The 19618-nt window shown below is 35.7% G+C and overlaps 2 protein-coding genes and 1 pseudogene across 2 annotated transcripts; all 3 read left to right on the top strand.

Annotated features, from left to right (window-relative positions):
• Positions 1-1344: 1344 nt before the first annotated feature.
• On the top strand, positions 1345-3101 carry LOC120149473 (UDP-glycosyltransferase 74B1-like). The gene is made up of 2 exons (XM_039162249.1): positions 1345-2001; positions 2234-3101. Exons 1-2 carry the CDS (start codon positions 1360-1362, stop codon positions 2969-2971), a joined length of 1380 nt encoding a protein of 459 aa, XP_039018180.1. The 5' UTR covers positions 1345-1359; the 3' UTR covers positions 2972-3101.
• Positions 3102-4828: 1727 nt separating this feature from the next.
• LOC120149472 (DNA polymerase lambda) lies at positions 4829-12699 on the top strand. The gene is made up of 14 exons (XM_039162248.1): positions 4829-5009; positions 5097-5231; positions 6238-6567; positions 6755-6845; positions 6943-7073; positions 7328-7390; positions 7584-7763; positions 7861-7914; positions 9171-9259; positions 9846-9936; positions 10577-10657; positions 10975-11042; positions 12321-12405; positions 12475-12699. Exons 1-14 carry the CDS (start codon positions 4863-4865, stop codon positions 12571-12573), a joined length of 1644 nt encoding a protein of 547 aa, XP_039018179.1. The 5' UTR covers positions 4829-4862; the 3' UTR covers positions 12574-12699.
• Positions 12700-17169: 4470 nt separating this feature from the next.
• LOC120149433 lies at positions 17170-19618 on the top strand (annotated as a pseudogene).

Here is a 19618-nt window from a genome sequence, read left to right as displayed (position 1 = left end):
ATAAAAATAATTTTTTTTATTATTTCGGGTCGGGTCTGGTTTCTATGTCATATATTCGGGTCGGGTTGGGGTGAAAACTTGTTTTGGTCGGGTCGGGTCTCGGGTGGAGACTCTCTATCTCTCGGGTCGGGTCGGGTGGACCAAAAACCCGACCCATGTTCATCCCTAATATATTTATTGTTAATTTTAGAGACCAATTCATAAAATATCTTAGGATTGTAAAATTAATTTATAATTTTAGAGATGAATTCGTAAAGTATAAATTTTATCATTTTCAAAGGGACTAAAAGGCAAATTAAACATTTTCGGTGATGTTGCCCTTATCCAATTTGATAACGAAGAATTGCGGGCACTAGTCAAGGTTTTGCAACTTAACTTTAATGATATTTATCGTCCTACTATTAGTTTATGAAATAATTATTCTTTTCGTAATACTTTTTGGTTATTATTTAATATAAATAAAAAGTTTGTTATAAAAAATAAATTTAATATTTTTAATTATATTTTATCATTTAAAATTAAATTTTTCTGTATAAATCTTAATCAAATACTTCAAAATGCTATTTCACTTTTTCTAATCTCATTACAATACTTTAATAATTGCGAATTATATATACATTTTAAAAGGTTTAGAACGTTATTTTATTTTATTTTTTTAGTATAACCAACGGTATTCGATCTATTGATCAATTAATTCAGATCGGATACTGCATAGGCGATGACGACCCTCCCAACCTAGTTTGCTCCATTCGCAAATGACAGAATTTAAACCCCTGACCTTGCTTAAGTGACCTATTGTCTCATCCTACTAAACCAACTGGTCGTTGGTAGGCCATTATTTTATTTTTAATATTATGGTTATAATTATTTCATTTAAATTAATTTTTAATATTAAATATATTATTTCACAATCAATTTATTAATATTTGAATTCATAGATGCCAGAACCAAGTAGGGAATTCGTAAGCAATTAGGAACCATGTTGACGTCAGTCTGCTTACGTAATAATAAATTAACTAATGATTTTGAAATTTGGGGGATCGGGACAGCAATAAAATGGAATTCGGCTCACGAGGATCTTAAAGATATTTTTTTTTTCTGTGTACCGACTTCAGTAATCACAGGTGTAAGTGCTTACATTCGTGACACGTAATCCACATAACGAAAGTCGACGTGTATTATTCTTTGGCCGTCATCGTCAGTGTATGGTACAATCGATCTGTCAGTTGCCTGTCTTCACACACACTCAAATCACTTTTAGATTTCTCCTCCTCCGTCCTATAAGAACAGTCCCTCGCTGCCAATAATCAACTACGGAAAAACAGCGTTTCAGCACCGCCGCACCGGATAGGAAGAGAAATGGAGAACAAAGAGTTTAAAGGGCACGTGATAGTGGTGCCGTATCCAAGTCAAGGCCATATCAACCCTCTTCTCCAATTCGCTAAGCGTTTAGCCTCTAAAGGTGTCAAGGCAACGCTGGCCACCACGCGTTACACCGTCGGTTCCATATGCGCACCGCACATCTGTGTCGAGGCTATCTCCGATGGGTTCGACGAAGGCGGCTATTCGCAAGCCGGAAACGTCGAGTTTTATCTAAAGTCGTTCAGGGAACAAGGGTCCCGAACCCTGACTCAGCTCATCCGGAAATTCAAACACACCGGCACGCCGGTTACTTGCGTGGTGTACGACTCGTTCCTGCCGTGGGCTCTTGACGTGGCGAAGCAGCAAGGGATTCACGGCGGTTCGTTCTTCACGAACTCCGCCGCGGTGTGTAGTATCTTTTCTCGTATCCACCATGGCCGCCTTGCTTTGCCGCTCACCCCTGAAACTACACCGTTAATGTTACCGGGACTTCCGCCGTTGAACTTCCGTGACTTGCCCACTTTTCTCCGGTTCCCGGATAGCTATCCTGCGTACTTGGCCATGAAATTGAGCCAGTTCACGACTTTGAATCAAGTTGATTGGGTTTTCGCTAACACCTTTGAAGACTTGGAAAGAGAGGTACCTAATATATAATCTTAGTAATAACCGTACGTACAATCTTCATCATCTATCAACTGATATAAAAATATTTTTAGAATAGGTACATACATTAATTATTATTAAATACATGTAATAAAATAAACATATAATATAAAAAAATCTTAGATTTCATAATAGACATGTGTCCGCCCATGCTTTGCGTCCGCCACTGTCTACAATTTTTTTATATTTTAGTTACGTATTGTTGTAGGAAGCAAAAGGCGTGTCGGAGCTCTGGCGAGCGAAGATGATCGGGCCGATGGTGCCGTCAGCGTACCTCGACGAGAGGATCAAAGGTGACCGAGGCTACGGTTCGAGTTTATGGAAGCCATTAAGCGAAGAGTGCATGGAATGGCTAGAAACAAAGCCATCAAAATCCGTGGTCTACATTTCATTCGGGAGCATGGTTTCACTAACCGAGGAAGAAATGGAGGAGATCGCTGGCGGCTTGAAGGAAAGCGAACTGCATTATCTCTGGATCGTCCGGTCATCGGAGCAGAAAAAGCTTCCCAAATGGTTCCTCGACTTAGACAAGGAAAAGGGCATGGTGGTAACATGGTGTAACCAGCTAGAAATGCTGTCACATCCCGCCGTGGGCTGCTTCGTGACACACTGCGGGTGGAACTCGACGCTCGAAGGGCTGAGCCTCGGCGTGCCGATGATCGGTGTGCCGAAATGGGCGGATCAGTTGACGGATGCCAAGTTCGTGGAGGATATTTGGGGGATCGGAGTGAGGGCCAAAGAGGATGAGGAAGGAGTTGTGAGGAGGGAAGAGCTGGTTAAGTGCTTGGATGAAGTGATGCAAGGGGAGAGGAGCAGAGAGATGAAGAGAAACGCTAACAAATGGAAGGAAATAGCTAAGAAAGCAATAAGTGAAAGAGGGAGCTCTGATGAGTGCATTAATGAGTTCGTCCAACAATTGACGGCCATTGCCCAGCAAATTAATTAAGGTTGCTAGCTGGGTTCTCCACTTTCTTAATTTCTAGCATTATGCTGATTGATATGCAGTTATTTTATGTATATAGGGATTATCAACTCACTAATTATATGATAATATTTATTCGAAATATTTTAAATTATTTGATAATGAATAATCAAACATTTTGATATGCGTTGTGTTCAAATTCGAAAAATTTAGAATTAACAATTATTCTTTAATTTCTAAGATTGTTCAGTTTATACTAAAATTTTAACACATATAAACTATTTGTATAGTTAAGAAATTATCGGTATTTTTGAGGTTTTAGATTCGAGCAAAAGAAAATATCAATTATATGAACGTTTAATATTAAACGATTGATCATATCTTAAAACATTAAGGGTTATCCTTATAAATATAATCAAATACTGTCTTATAATTAACTTAAATTAATAAATAAATCAAACTTTATAATTTAGAACAATCAATAATGATTTTAATTAAAAAATTATTTAAATTTAAAACAAACAAAAGTACATTATTTAAGGGTTTTTTTTATAAAAAAAAACAACTTTATTGGACATCCACAAATATTTTAATGACTTGTATTTGTTTATTTGTTTTTCTATACTATTCTTTGACAACTACAGTCCTCACGCATGTGTAAAATACTAATGTCTCCTTTTTATTTTATAATTATCCCATTTACATTATAATATTTTCAAAAAATAATTATCGACATTATGTAAATGGGATATTATAAGAATTACTCCCTCAACTTCTATTTTATAACGTTAAACTTTTAAATTGTATGAATTCACTTTTTTATTAGTTACAAATATTACTAAACATTTATATAAATTTGCAATATCTCATTGTATATATACCTGGCAAATTTGACCCGTACCTGATTACTTAAATTGATTTATCCGATTCGAGATCCGATATAAACTCGAACATGATGACCCAAAATTGATCCGAAGCCCAAAATAACCTGGATTTTAGTTGGACCGAAAGTAACTCGAATCAAAATCAACCCTGATTTAGTTTACCCATACCGATTTGAATCGAACTTCAACCTGATTTTAACCCGATAATTGAGTCTAAATGAATGAATCATTTATTTTTTATTATTATTGTCTAATTATAGAATTGATAAATAGTGATCTATGTTTTATTCTCATTTTTTTTATTATATTACTAGTTAATCACCAACTCTAGTAATATTTTAATAGTTCAATATAATCTTTCATCGGTTAAAAGACTATCTTTTTGTTTAATTAAATAACTTCTAGCTCTGGATTTGAACTGTGACAATATATATTCACATAAAATTATTAATTTTAAATATTTATTGATTCAATTGATTAAACCTAGAACTTCTAACTTTGCATTTGAGATGTGATAATATATATTTATATAAAATTCTTAAATTTTAAGTAATAAAGAGAAGCACAAAACGTTATGACAAAAAAAATGACAACGATTGATATAAAAATCTAAAGATTGATATGAATATCTAAAGGTTGGCTCGAAAATTAAAAAGTTGATCCTAATTGATCAGAAAATCTAATGATTGACCCGAACTGAATTCAACCAATTTGATGTTGACCCGACCCAAAGTAAATCGATATGATATTAACCAAAACCCCGTAAACCTACTATGTAGATATTGTTATTTGTATGGATCAAGTTCATCGTAGTTTTAAACCTACTTTGACAAAACCGAAGTGTCTTTATAAGCTTACGTGGCAAAACATTGCCACGTGGCGTCAAGGAACACCCCCTATGCTTACAAGGTGTCAGTCAATGGCGCCGGTTTACTGGCCGCAATTCTCAGGTCAAAATTTGAATGTGTTCATATGAGTGCCCGATTCGAAGCTCAACCCTCGTACGGTCAACGAAAAGAAACAAAACCTCAATGAAGCTTGTCGAAACAACCGGAAGATTAAAAAAACTGGCGCCCAAGCGAACCAAAAAAAAGGCGCCGTCGCCCGACCCACAAGGGATTTTCGCCGGTATGACGGTTTTATTACTCGAAAACGGCGTGCAGTCTCTTCGTTTACAGGTCTCTCTGTTCTCTATTCTCCGTTGCTTTAACTATCTCATTTATTTGCCACATTTTTTGTTACATCGTTTATTGGGTGAACTGTAGATTTGGAAGCAAAAGCTGGTACAAATGGGAGCTAAGATCGAGACTCAGTTGTCGGATAAAGTGACTCATGTTTTTGCTATCAGTTCAGATGCTCTTTTGCACCGCAATGAGGACCAATTGGCTCGCTTCAAAGGGGTCAGTGCTCTTTCTCGTCTTTTTAATTTGATGGTATTTCAATGGAATACTGGAAATTCTTTGGTGTCCTGACTTTGTTTGGGAAAACCGCAACATTTCAATTCGGTAAATTGATAAAGAACATGTAATTATGACTTGAATGATTATTTTGAAATTCATGATTTCACTAGGGTTGTGTTTGGGAACTTAGATTTCAAGAACGAACGGTACTGTATGTTTAATGAAACACAAGTGACATTCATGATTATAGATTTAGGGTAGCAGTGAATTTGACATATTTATAGATATTTGTAAATTTGAAATTCATATGTTTATACCTTCTACATATACAACCATACTGAACCTTAACTAATTTATACAGAATGCTTGTAGTTTGTTCCCATAATTTATATAACAAAGGAAATCCAAATCCAAAATTTGAAATATATATTCTAAACAGAGCTTGGCGGTGGATTTGAAATACTTGTAGGTATTTTTGAATTTGGAATTCATCTTGTTATACCCTTTAAAATATATGGGTATATATTGGACTTTAGCTGATTTGTATTTAGTGTGTTGGGAAATGATCATCCAGCTCAGTTGGTAGAGCACAAGGTTCTTAACCTTGAGGTCGTGGGATCGAGTCCCACGGAGGGCATTTCATAATTCGGAGGTCTCCTACGGAAGCTGCTTTCAACCTGGTGTTGGGGGCAACCTACTATCTTACCTCCCCTTTACCCCATACATATGGGAAAAAAGGGACAACCATTTGTATTTAGTGTGTGCGTTTCATTCTCACAATTTATATAGGAAGCTAAGTCCAGATTCATTCTATCAAATTCATCTTCCAGACATTGCAGAATTATTATTTGAACAGTTCATTTATATTCACATTTGTTTTCCATATTTGTATTCAAATTGTACCAATAATTGGGAATCCATTTCGATTTGTTGTGCGTATCTTGGAATTTATTTCTGAAGTGCTTGCTTGAAGTATAAGTTGTTTTGCAATAAATACTTGTTGCAGCATGTCCTGTTGTGTCAGTGGTTGGAGGACAGCTTGGCAGCTGGTGAAAAGGTTTCTGAGGATTTCTATACCCTGAAAGTGGATCCGGCAGGACTAGATGTACCTGACAAGAGTCAAAAACCTAAACTAGCCAACAGAAATTCTAGCGACTATGATGAACAGTTACATTGCAAAAGGATCAAATCCTCACCTGAGGAGATAAAGCAAACTAACGAAGAAAGGAAAGTAGATATAGAAACTAACTCTGCATCAGCAACATCAGATACTGAGCCTCACTCTCCCAGCTCTGTACCTAGCAGTCCTGAAAACCTCAGTACTCAAGATAAGGATGTGAGTTCCCTGTTCCATTGTTGGTTCTGATGAAAGTTGAAACTTCTCTATTTTGTCCACTCTTTTTGTTTGCATAATGCAAATAATAGCCTTAAAAATAAGCGTCTTAACAGTAAGGTGTATGCTTTTAAGTTTCAAGCTTTTGTTGTGCTATTGCTTGTTTAATTATACTATGTTCGGTGATTAGGTTGGCACACCTACACCTTTGCAGCACAGTCCTCCAGATTTTAACAAAGACATCACAGATATATTTGGGAAACTTGTGAACATATATAGAGGTGAGACTTGGTTGTGCTTCAGATATGTGCCATTACTGCTAGTTACATATATTGCTTTCTGAGGATCTAACATGATATGGTTAATTTCTTTCAAAAGCATTGGGTGATGACCGCAGATCATTTAGCTACTACAAGGCTATTTCAGTTGTTGAGAAGCTGCCCTTTAAAATTGAAAGTGCAGATCAGGTAAAAGGTCTGCCTGGAATTGGAAAGTCAATGCAAGATCATGTAAGTGAACATGTTCTGATTTGAACTTTTGCTTGCAGCATTTGCTGCCTAGTTTGGTTAACTTGTTTTAATTTTTCCATTTAAGCTTTTCTGAGAGGGCAGTGACGTGGGACAGAGGTAGTAATATAAATTACCGAAAAATGTACCTTATAAGTGATTTGCAAAGATGTATAGACCTTTTAGTCTCTCTTTTTTTTAACAAAAACCTTTTAGTCCCCTAAAATTTATCCCAGACTGTTGGAATATTCATGCAGATTCAGGAGATAGTGACTACTGGAAAGTTATCCAAATTGGAGCATTTTGAAACTGATGAGAAGGTAAGATAAAAGGTTCCTTTTCAATTTAATTTAGACTACTCTTTTCTTTTTATTTCTTTGGGCTTACTTCTACAAATATGAATTTTCTTTACAATGATTGGCCCATATTTATATTTGGTAGTAAATTTTATGGATAGGAAATGCTTGCCAGTACTTTTCTACTTTACAACATTTGATTTTCAAACTTTTGCAGGTAAGAACAATAAGTTTATTTGGCGAAGTTTGGGGAGTTGGCCCAGCTACAGCCCTAAAATTATACGAGAAAGGACACCGCACATTAAATGACTTGAAGAACGAAGATTCTTTAACAAATGCTCAAGTGATAGGGTTGAAATATTTTGATGATATTAAGACAAGGATCCCTCGGCATGAGGTTAGACTAATATGTTCCTGCCAATGATTTTCATGATTGAAAATTTTCATATATATCCCTATTTTTGTGGAATCATTTGTGTTTTCTGAGTGAACAGGCTCAACACATGGAATCTCTTTTACAGAAAGTTGCAGATGGTATTGTACCTGGGGTGAGCACTCAAATTTTAGACTAAACTTAGATTTCATAATACTTTAAAATTTGAATTTTTGTGAAGCCTTATTCTACTGCTAGAAGTTTTATGATGGTGTTCCACTATGTTTTGTACATATAATGTGTATACAGATTAAATTGATATCCACCCTTTCTACTTTAGCTTTTCCTCGTTGAAAGGAAGGACTAGTATAAAAAAAAGTTGTGAAACTAATAATACACAAAATATGGGAGCTTTGACTACTATATAAGAAAAAAGGTTGTTTGGTCAGTTATTCATGTGTGTTATGATAAGGGATATAATTGAGCTGAGTCGAACTGATACATAGGCCAAGCTCAAAGTCGGCTTTTTAAGAAATCTTCAGACTTTAAATTTGGATTGAGCTTGACTGAGCTTCATTTTTCATGCTTGAACCCTTCTTGTAATTCACTTGAGACACTCAAGCTCAACTTGCTGGACTCGATTATGTTTGATAAATTGTTAATATGTACATTAATCACTGTATTTTATCCATTTACTAGTTTCTTTTAGAAATATTGACTATATTAAAAATGAAGGGTGGATAGCCTTAAGCGTTAGTTTATTAAAGTACTCAATCTTGATTCACTCAAGTAGCTCAAGCTCGAGTTTGATAGTAAACGAGTCATTTAATTATTTACTCAGTCAAGCCTGAGTAACTGACGAGGAGCTTGACTGTGTACAGCCCTATTTGTAATGGTGCAGTTGGCTATAAATTTATTTTTTTAATACTCTTAAGGGACACTTCAGCTGGAAGCTCAGCACAAGAGATTCATAAGGCATGTAACATTTGATTAAGTTGTACTTGAATAGTACTGTCTTTTTTGCAAGTACTGTCTTTTTTGCAGAAACTGAGTGTGTTCATGAAATAGGCCTGCAACAGCATGATGACAGCAGAATGAACTGAACTATGTTCTCAAATTTGAAAGTCAAAAACGAATTCTTGTAGGTTGTAGCATTATCTTTGCTGTGTCATGAGATTGGTTTTTAGGAGTAGGATTCTACTAGCACTGAATTGAAAGCAGATATTATCGTGTTTAATGGTGTTTGCACCAACTGAATTCTGTTTGTTAGGATATGACCTGCTGTTACTTGACTTGATATGTATTGAGATGTACATGTCGCAGCCTTACCTTAAGAAGTGATCTTCATATGAGTAGACATTATACTGTTGGCTTAATAATGTCTCCGTGAATCCATAATCTATTTTTTTTTTTCTTATACTTCTCTTGAAGATAGTTGTTGTATGTGGGGGATCTTATAGACGTGGAAAAGCTTCCTGTGGAGACTTGGACATTGTAATTACACATCCTGATGGAAAAAGGTTTAAATTCTAATTTCTAATTCGGCTTCTGTCCTCCTTTTTCTAGTTAATTGATTTTTTTTTAAATTGGCTTATCTTATTTTACTTATATGCTTTTACACTGTATTCTGCTTATCATTTTAAAAAGGCAAAAGGATGAGCATTACATGATAACTTCAGTAGTTAACCATAAAGTAAAACTTAAGTGGTTTCTGCTGCTGTTATTCAAATCGATCTTGATCGATGAGAGTTGCGTTGCATCAGACCATTAGGAAGGCTCCATGTTCATAAAATATCTAGTGGTTTTGGCTGGATAAGACAAATTCTTCTTCCAGTACCTATTAAGAAGCAGAGTGGCTTTCTTCGTTTGATTTCCAGTTTGTAACCACATCCTTCAGTCCCTAAGACATTTTTGTGCAAATATATATATATGTATGTATTTTGAATAGAACGTTGTCTGTTTTCATTACTCCTTTCTCATTTTGACTGATATATATGTGTGTGTGTGTATTATATTACTTCTTGTGGTCTTCCTGCTTTCTGCTCAACAATTTGTTTTACTAGTTCCTACAAATTGGATTGATTGCTAATTGCTCTCTTATTTCAGCCATAAAGGTTTTCTGCAAAAATATGTCAAGCATTTAAAAGAGATGAAGTTTCTAAGGGAAGATTTGATTTTTAGCACCCATAGTGAGGAGGTAAATATTTGTTCTATTGTTTGCATTTACTCATGCTATACTGATGAAGAGGGTGGTTATGCATGATGCAGTGATATGATCTTATAATTCTAGGCTTGTTGTTTCATTCAGTTGCATACAAGAAAAACATGCTTCTATTATGCAATATTGGCAATTTATAATTGTTACTATTTGGTTTGTGCAAGGTTACAGAATGATACTGTCTTTTTTTTTTGAAAGGTAGATACTGTCTTCTATTAGTTTTTAATACCAATACATTACCTTTTGTTATAAGACACGCAGAATAAACAATTCATAGCTAGCCAAGTTCAAGCGTAAGTTGCTAAATGCTTGAGTTGGTATTAAATAAGCCAATGAGAAGAAGGAAATGCTGAAGGAAAAGAGTTCTGGACTCTGAACTTCGAACTTTCTATGACAAATTCTATTGCAAAAGCAAAATTAGCGAACTTGATCTTGTTGAAGACTGAGATTTCAATTTATAAGTTCCTTATTGGACTTTCCCGATAGGGTAGCTGTGATTTCTTATAAACAATTGATGTCTGACCTGTAAGATACACCGCGTTGATTTTCTGGACTCCAGCTCTAATGTTTTTCTCTTTTCATTCCATTTCACCTTTACTTCTCTATGTTATGTGAATAGGGTACTGATTCAGGTGTTGACACTTATTTTGGTCTTTGCACTTATCCTGGACGAGAGCTTAGGCATCGCATAGACTTAAAGGTATCTTGATTATTTTTATGTTGTAATCAGAATAATATAGTGCCATGCTGAAAAAGAGAGGGAAAGATGGTTATCACTTATCAGCAACCACTTCTCTTCCATTTTATTGGAAATTTGTCATTTCATCCTTATTTAACATGCTTTGCTTAACTACTGACCTTACACGTTTCAGGTCATGAAAAACTTTTCTAATATATTTTTACTGGTTTTGTCATGCCAAATTGGGTTTTATATGCAGTTATTTTCATGTGATAATTTGCAGGTTACAGTATATAACATTCATTAATTTGCTTGTATCCTCTACTTCTACTTTGTAGGTATATCCAAGGGACATATATGCATTTGGACTAATAGCATGGACTGGGAATGATGTGCTAAATAGAAGGCATGTTCCTTAATTATCAAAAGCATTCTGTTAGTATTAGAATAGGCGTCCTGTTGATTTTTATAGCTCTGGGCCTGTTCAATGTGCTATTTGTTGGATGCGACATGCCACTTGTCAATATAGTTGTGTTGCTGGCTGGCAGATGGGAATTTTATCGAAGCATATTTGAGTGTTCTATCTATGCTTTTACTGCTAGTGTGTGATAGTGTTATCAATTGATGCTGTTGACTGATTCACTGATATTGCTGGGTAATTTTTTTTTTTTTTTTGATAGAAGTTGGAGGTCTCATTAAAAACTCCCTTCGTATTCGTTCACATACTAAAAGTATGTTAACGAACATTGGAAGGAAGAAAAGAGTACCTCAGATTTTATTAATATAATACCCGATACAAAAGACACCACGGAATATCCTCTCATGGTGATGTACACCATTACAACAAAAACCTTAACCTAATAAAACCTCATCCAAAGCCACAGTCAAATCACCTTACTACTAATTACACCACCAACAGTAGTAATAAAACAACGCGACAGAACATAATACAAAATGAAAGCAACACCTACAACCATATAGACTAAAATAAAACCACAAATGAAGAGACGAGATCTAATGAGACTTGTATTCTTCATGAGCCCAAGAGTTTGGTTTGAATGAAGGTTCTATCTTATGCACCATGACCTTGAAGAAATTGTCACCAACCTTCAATTCAACCATCGAATCAATTCTCGCATCAGCCTTTGTTAGGACTTGAATTTTAGCCCGATCAAAGGATGATGGAGATTGACAACTTTCGTCGATAGCCAATAAAAGACCCCACTTATCAGCAATGTTCTTGAAAGTATTCCAATTCCATGCGTGAAAAGGAACACCCTCGCAAACTAGCCATCGTTTTTACCTGAGTGCTACTCATATACAAACTAAACTGTCCACCTTACAAACTAGTTTTTGAGGTCGGGTTTAGTTTCTTTAACTTGATATTAGAGCTAGGTTACTTTTCCGTTCCAGTGGGTTACCTGCTCTATGCTCTGATTTCTCAGTATGAGGGGTGCCAGAAGTCATAACAATCCCTACCTCCTGTACCTGAGTGTGGCTTATGCACCTATTAGAACTGTTTCATTATTCTTTGTCCCTTACAAATCTAAACGAACCATATTTATGTTCCTGATGGCATCATCGAGAATTATCGTGTTATGGCTCACATGTATTTTCCTTTTTTCTTGGTTACATCTGTCATTTGTTGCTATGGAGAAAATACATGTTTATTCCTTTAGTGCAGGTTGAGACTGCTAGCAGAATCTAAAGGATGCCGACTTGATGATACAGGGCTGTTTCCAGCTACTCATGGTTCAGGCGGTAAACGGGTAATTTTTCGGTATTTCTGTATGTAGCCTTCAGCTAAACCTCCATAATATGGATCGATTCTTTTGTAGGGTTCAAGAGGTACCGCAAGTTTGAAATTGGAAACGGAAAAAGAGGTGTTCGATTTTCTGGGATTTCCATGGCTTGAGCCGCATGAAAGGAATCTGTGAAACAACATAGTTGCATGAATTTGCTATGCAGGTACATTCCACAAAGCATTTCATCCATAGGAGCCTAGAAACTCGAATGTTGCACTAATTTTGTCATTTAAAATGATAAGGGGTGTTTTTTTTATTTATAGTATACGTAAATAAAAAGATATATGATAACAAATTAAAATCATATACAAAGGAAATTTTTTTTCTTAAATAATTACTTAAAAGGGAGAAAGAAAAACAAGTCTCCTATAAGATCTTTTGTGGGAAGATATTTATTACATACATATGTTCAAATCATAGAGAAAGAGCAAGGGTACTATTTAAGCCTAAACTAGGTCACGGAGCCATTGTCTCTAAAATGTGGGGAAAAGAATTGCAATAGCTCCCCATGCTTCCACTATAAAGTTGGATATGAAGTAGTCAACAAATTATGATGTATATATGGGGTTTTCCTTTTGTCTTTGTGATGGCCACCTCCTCTATATTTCATTTCTGTACAGCAAACTTTAGTTTGCACCATTATCCATGTGTGTGTGTGTGTGGGGGGGGGGGGACTTAATGCTACGTTAGCGTCTTACATCGGTCCATAGTCACTGTTCATCCGTTTACGTTCGTGTTCGTGTTAACATGTATTTTCAACACGTACTGTACGAATATCTTTTCGGTCCGCATATTTTTTTTATCAATTGCAGTGGAGAACGATGGCAACTGGTAATTAAGACATGTTTTGGTCCTCCAATTGGCCGCTTCTGAGCCATCACATGTTACCAGTCAGCCTTAAGACATGAAGCTTTATGTCAATTATTAAATTTTGCATTTGTTTTTGAAATGTAATTTCATTTATTGGTGTGGTCATAATTGATTTTCATGGCATTCGATAATTAAAACGGTGGGGGGTTAGGTTTGTTGAATCTGCAGATTGCACATGGAGCCAGCTAGGCAGCCAAGAAACCCTTTAAACTTTGATCCAGTAATAATGATGGCGTCCCAGTTTTTTCAACATATTTGTCATTGCCATCTGCAGATTGTAGCATGTTTCCGCATTTCCTGACTGTCCATTTTGCCCTTCCAATACTTCCAGGGCTCCAGGGTAGGACAGTAGATTTCTCCTAATTGGCTTTATTTACTGGTAATTTATGCATTTAGTACTTAAACTATTAGCTTTAGTTTGTTTTAACATTTGAGTTTTCGATTTTTTTTAAAATCATATCTAAAGTTTAGTTTTTGGTTTATTTCAATACCCTGTTCAAAATTTAATAAATTTGAAAATAAATTAAAAGTTTATATATTAAAATGGATCAAAATCAATGGTTATGGTTTAGATATTAAATGTGTGAAGTTTTTAATGGAATTAAACATCGAGTATGATTTTGAAAAAATTAAAAGTTTAGGTATTAAAATGAAAAACTGATAATCTAATATTAAATATGATCTATCCTAATTGGCTTCATTTACTTAAATATCACATTTTTTAAAATTATTTCTGATTATTTTCCGGATTAAATCTTTTTATCGCATAAAGTTAAAACTTCTTTTTAAGAAGTATTTCTCAAAATAAGCTTTGTAAGACACGTTTTCACTGTTTATATGACGTGATAGAAGTCGGTTAAAATTTTGAAATTGGGCAAAATGAAAAGAGGAGAGAAAAAAAGGCGTTTAAAAAAAAAATCACCTTTTTCATTTAATATTTTCGATTAGGCATAGTTCAGATTATATTTCTCGATTTAATAACTTTTGTAGAAAGACGCATCTCTTGTAACGTGTTTAACATTGATTTAGTGTCATGTGGAGCAATGCGCGTTTTATGCTGACATGAGATACACGTGTATATAGCGCGACCTCTGAAGCGCGTCTTAGGCCAGTGCCTTAGGCCACGTAGGGTATAGCGTGGGGCAGAGGCCGCGCCTTACATGTGAATCTGCCAAGCGTCAGTAAGGCGTGTCCCCTACGGCGCGCCTTAGGTTTAATTATCCACCTACCCCGGCGCTTTAAACCCAAATCCCTCCTTATAAATACCTATCCTCAATCACTTTCATCACACCAAATTCTCTCAACTTCTCTCAACTTCTATGTGTAAGGTATATTTTATTATATTTTTAATATTTTGTATTTAATTTATTTAAGTATTTAATTTATTTAATATTTTACTTATATAATATTTTTTTGCAGATATATAATGGAAGGCGGTCTGCTTCGCTTGGATGAAAATCATATATCTCGACACTTTGCTGATACGGTAGCATTTTAACGTTTTAATTTAATTTAAATTATAAGTAATAATTTGTTGATTTATTTAATGCATGATTATTAGATTAAGAATTAATTTTTGTAATTATTTAATTTTAGGAGAAGGACCGTGTATTAGATCCTTTTATTAGGAACCTTAAGTTAGTGATACCTAGTCGTGTCTTGCCTTATTTAGTAGACGATGGATTCGGTTATATAGGTAGATATCATGGTCACTGTAAGATAGAACCATACCTTATTTCTGTCTTAGTAGAGCGGTGGAGGCCGGAGACCCACACATTCCATCTTCCGTGCGGAGAGTGCACGATTACACTTGAGGATGTTGCTATGCACCTGGGGCTTCCGATGGATAGAGATGTGATATCAGGGATCGTGCAGGGTTTCTGGACTACTTTGTGCCGGGAAAATTTTAACGGTGGTCGGATACCGTTAAATTGGTTAGATGCCAATTTTCGGGAGTTGAGCGAGGGCACCTCTGATGATGAAGTTAAAATGTATGCACGAGCATGCATACTGCAGCTGATAGGAGGGCATATCGACATTGAGATAGAAAAAGCTCGCAGTAGAATGCCTCCCCCTGGAGCTTGAAGCCATCGTGTTAAATGGAAACTGCACAGATTATTGCGTCGATGGCATCTCCATATTAAGGTCAAAGGGATTTGCAGATGAATGCCTTCCCCTTGAACTGGACGCGATGTTGCCATACGGATTATTCGTTGACCCACCTCGGTACATATCTTAAGGAGTTGCAGATGAATGTCTCCCCATTATGGCATTAAAATCATTACACATTACTGTCGTCGGGCTGTCAACTAAATCAACTTGTTCAGTCAGCCCATAGTGGAAGCTTAATGATTGACCCCGAACAACACGCACTTGAACAAAATTTGCATACATCTCAATATCGGCGTTTGAATACTTACTTTGAGCTTCAACCATCATTTCAACATCATCATTGTTCGAAAGTTCGAACGTTGTATAAGTTAATGGCAACAATGATGTTGGAAATATGTACTGCAACGACGACATCCTTCTACTACTTCCAACATGAATCTTCTTCGAAATCTTCGTTATCAGCTACTCAAGAGTTATGTTTTTCTTGAATGATATTTTAACACGCTCATTTGATACGAAAACGTCGGTTCCATCTTCTCGAATTTCACTATCATAATAAACAATAGCTGAAAGTCGCGTCATTCTTTAAGTTTAAAAGTGCGACAATATTATATCTGCAAAAAAAAATAACTAAAACAAACCAGATTAAATAAATAATATATGAACGAAAAATATAACACAATAAAATTTTTACACATAAACGTAAATAATTTAAATAATATAATTTTATATTATTACCTGCACCGCAAAACTATTTCGACGTATGCTCCCGCTTTCCAATTTTACAAACACAAAAATTAATTGACAACAATTAGTATAATATTTTTTCATATAATCATAATAAACAATAAGTATAATAAATAATTATAACAAAATTACATTGTAACGAAAAATCGAACGAACTTCTGAATCAAATATGAGAAGATTGTCGGATTGTTGTATTAATTTTTTTCTGTTAAGAGGAGATGTGAGGAGTTCCGGGGGAAGAGTATTTATAGTCGAGAAAAGTTATTATAATTATACAAGATACGGTACTTACACTGCGCCTTACATAATTATATCAGATAAAACTAAGGCACGACCCCTGTCCTGCGCTATAACCTACGTGGCCTAAGGCGCGCCCAGGGGCCGCGCTATACACGCGTGTATTTAATGTCAGCATAAGGCGCGCCTTACCCTAAGTAGCGTCAAATCAGCGTTAAGTACGCTGGAGGTGACGCACCTTTTTGCAAAGGGTGTTAGATCAGGAAATATAGTCTGAACGGTGCCTGATCGAGAATATTAAATGAATAAGGTGATTTTTCGGGATAAATGCCGAGAAAAAAAGAGGGCAAAAAATATGAAAAATGTTATATAAATTTCATTAGAAATATATATTAATTTTGTGTTCAATCATTTGATAAATATATGTTTAAAAGATTATATTTAAATAATTAAAGTTTGATATATTCAAATAATGTGAAATTATCTTACGAACTCTTAAATTTCACATAATTTAAAGACGAGGATAATTGAAATATAATCTTTTAATGGCTTGATATTAGGTTAATATAGGCGTTTCATCGTTTGATTATATCCGTGCTTATATATTAATGTGTTTTTAACATGTATCATCGTGTTCGTTCATTTCTTCATATAAAATTTAAAAAAATTAAAAATTATATTTAAACAGATATTATTATGTTGTACGTAGACTAAATTAAAAATAATAATAATATGCAACCCATAGAAATTCCAACCAATAAAACTTCTTTATTACCCTCCAAAAATGAAAACACCGGTTCCCCCGGAGAACTCTTGCCCGCCAACCAACCAAACCTCAGAAAATAAATAAATAAATAAAACCTCATATATTTAAATCTCAAGCTGACTGACAGTCTAGAGCTACCATAAACAATTCTCTCTCTCACTTCTCCTCCTCCTCCTTTCTGTTCCACGGCAGCTACACGCACACGCGCAGCCGATTTTTAACAACACCGCCGTCGTCGCTTAGTTCTAAAATCAACGGCGTCTATGGAGGGAGAATGAGGCATAATGAACGGTAACGATTTCCGTCATTCTTAGTATCTTCATCAATAACACTTTCGATATGTCGGTGTTCTGTTCCGATCGTTTCACGGGCTTACACTGCGGTGAGGATTCAGACGAGGTGTTCTCCGGTGATTTGCCGGCATGTTCGTCAGAGCTCGACTCCCCGGCGTCTGGCATCGAGAAATCGTCCATCGCCGGCTTTATCGAACACGAAAGGAACTTCGTTCCCGGATGCGATTACTTGGCTCGGTTTCAGTCTCGGTCTCTTGACGCATCGGCTCGAGAGGAAGCAGTTGCATGGATTCTGAAGGTGAACTGACTAAAACTGTACCTCAGTATTGTCACTATCTCTGTTCTTCCAATATTACGATGACACCACCAGCGCAAGTTAGCTGAACTTCCACGGTTTCGCTAAAATGCGCTCGATATGTTTGGCTTTCAAAATCGAAATGAATTGATCTAATAACAGCCGTCCGATGAATGGAGATAATCATCGCTTGGCGGCTCCTACTTTGCAACGTTTTCCCATTCCACCTTTTTTCATCAATAATGCTTTTGAAATTATCTTTTTGTTTGTTTGCAGGTACAAGCATTCTATGATTTCCAACCTTTGACGGCGTATCTTTCCGTTAACTACCTAGATCGGTTTTTGTACTCTCGCCGATTGCCGGTGAGCTTTTCTTTTTCCGTCACTGATTAATAAAACTTAATTAAGAATTATAAATTATTAGCTTTGTTTTTAATCAAAGCAAAAGTTAATTAAAAATCATTAGCTGGATAATGATACTTTGAGTGATTAAAATTTTGACTATTTGCTGCAGTTGTGCTTCAGTTTTCAACGTCGATAAAACATTGACGAAGACTTGAGTAGTTATCAAGCAATAAATAATTAAGAAACGCTAGACTTTTTTGTTTGTTTGTTTGTTGAATCTAACAGTGGCTTGCCTTTGCATTAACTACAGAAGGAGACTTTTACTGAAGTGTATTTATTAGACTTTTTTTCAATAAAGTTATACTGGAAATATAATAATATTATGCTTGTTTCTTTGACTGTTGGTTGTTGTGTTCATTTTAAATGAACTCAGTAAATGTGCATAGAATTTACCCCAAATATTCCCATTATTGTTTTGTTATCAATTGGATGATGATCTGTGGTGATTAACAATGAGATACCTTTTTAGTTTACTATTCAGCAAACTAGTAGGTGGCCATGGCAACTTTTAGCTGTTGCTTGCTTGTCTTTAGCGGCCAAGATGGAGGAACCTCTTGTTCCATCTATTTTAGATCTTCAGGTATAATGTTTCTATCTGTTGAACTTTTTCAGGGTTACCCTTTTTTAATTATAAATTCCATTGAATCATTAATTACTTTGAATTCATCAGAATGCTGTATTTATGCAGGTAGAGGCCCAATATATCTTTGAACCTAAAACAATTCGCAGAATGGAACTGCTTGTCCTCACGGTTTTGGATTGGAGGCTTCGATCGGTAACGCCATTCAGTTTCACTGATTTCTTTGCCTATAAGGTCGATCCAACAGGTACCTTTTCGGGTTCCTGATCTCAAAGGCAACGGATACCATTTTATCCAATATCAAAGGTAATAATTCTCCTTCTGTAAGTTTGATATATATATATATATACATGATAAGCATATAAAAAGGAGCTTGTTTACTAACTGTGAACAGAGACCAGCTTTCTAGGGTATTGGCCGTCAAGCATTGCTGCTGCAGCGATACTTTGTGCAGCCAATGATATTCCAAACCCATCCCTTGTTAATCCCGAACATGCTGAACTATGGTGTAATGGACTAAGCAGGGTAAGCTCAATTAATTTGTAGATAAATGTCGTGATTCTCTGTTTGATAAAGAAGGTTTTTAGATGCCGACTTGGAAAAATATCCCCCGTTTGTTTGCAGGAAAAAATCCTTAGCTGCTACCGGTTAATGCAACAACTGATAGTCGACAACGCTAGGAGGAAACCACCAAAGATCTTACGTCAGCTTCGAGTAACAATCAGGCCCGGAATGAGGTCCAGTGATTCATCACTTTCACCCCACTCGTCACCTTCTTATAAAAGGAGGAAATTGAATAACCACTTGTGGGTAGATGATGACGAGGGAAACTCCGAGTAGAGGGGCGTGTGGGGAGAGGGGGGATTATAAAA

Source organism: Hibiscus syriacus, unplaced genomic scaffold (assembly GCF_006381635.1).
Source record: "Hibiscus syriacus cultivar Baekdansim isolate YM2019G1 unplaced genomic scaffold, ASM638163v2 tig00111005_pilon, whole genome shotgun sequence".
Lineage (NCBI taxonomy): Eukaryota > Viridiplantae > Streptophyta > Magnoliopsida > Malvales > Malvaceae > Hibiscus > Hibiscus syriacus.
This window is presented reverse-complemented; position numbering and strand designations above follow the sequence as displayed.

Coding starts and splice junctions, on each gene's coding strand:
- LOC120149472 (XM_039162248.1), top strand. CDS start 4,863: ATGAAGCTTGTCGAAACAACCGGAAGATTAAAAAAACTGGCGCCCAAG. Junction 7,915..9,170: donor CAGATGGTATTGTACCTGGG/GTGAGCACTCAA, acceptor CTTCTCTTGAAG/ATAGTTGTTGTATGTGGGGG. Junction 12,406..12,474: donor ATGGTTCAGGCGGTAAACGG/GTAATTTTTCGG, acceptor ATTCTTTTGTAG/GGTTCAAGAGGTACCGCAAG.
- LOC120149473 (XM_039162249.1), top strand. CDS start 1,360: ATGGAGAACAAAGAGTTTAAAGGGCACGTGATAGTGGTGCCGTATCCA. Junction 2,002..2,233: donor TTGAAGACTTGGAAAGAGAG/GTACCTAATATA, acceptor GTATTGTTGTAG/GAAGCAAAAGGCGTGTCGGA.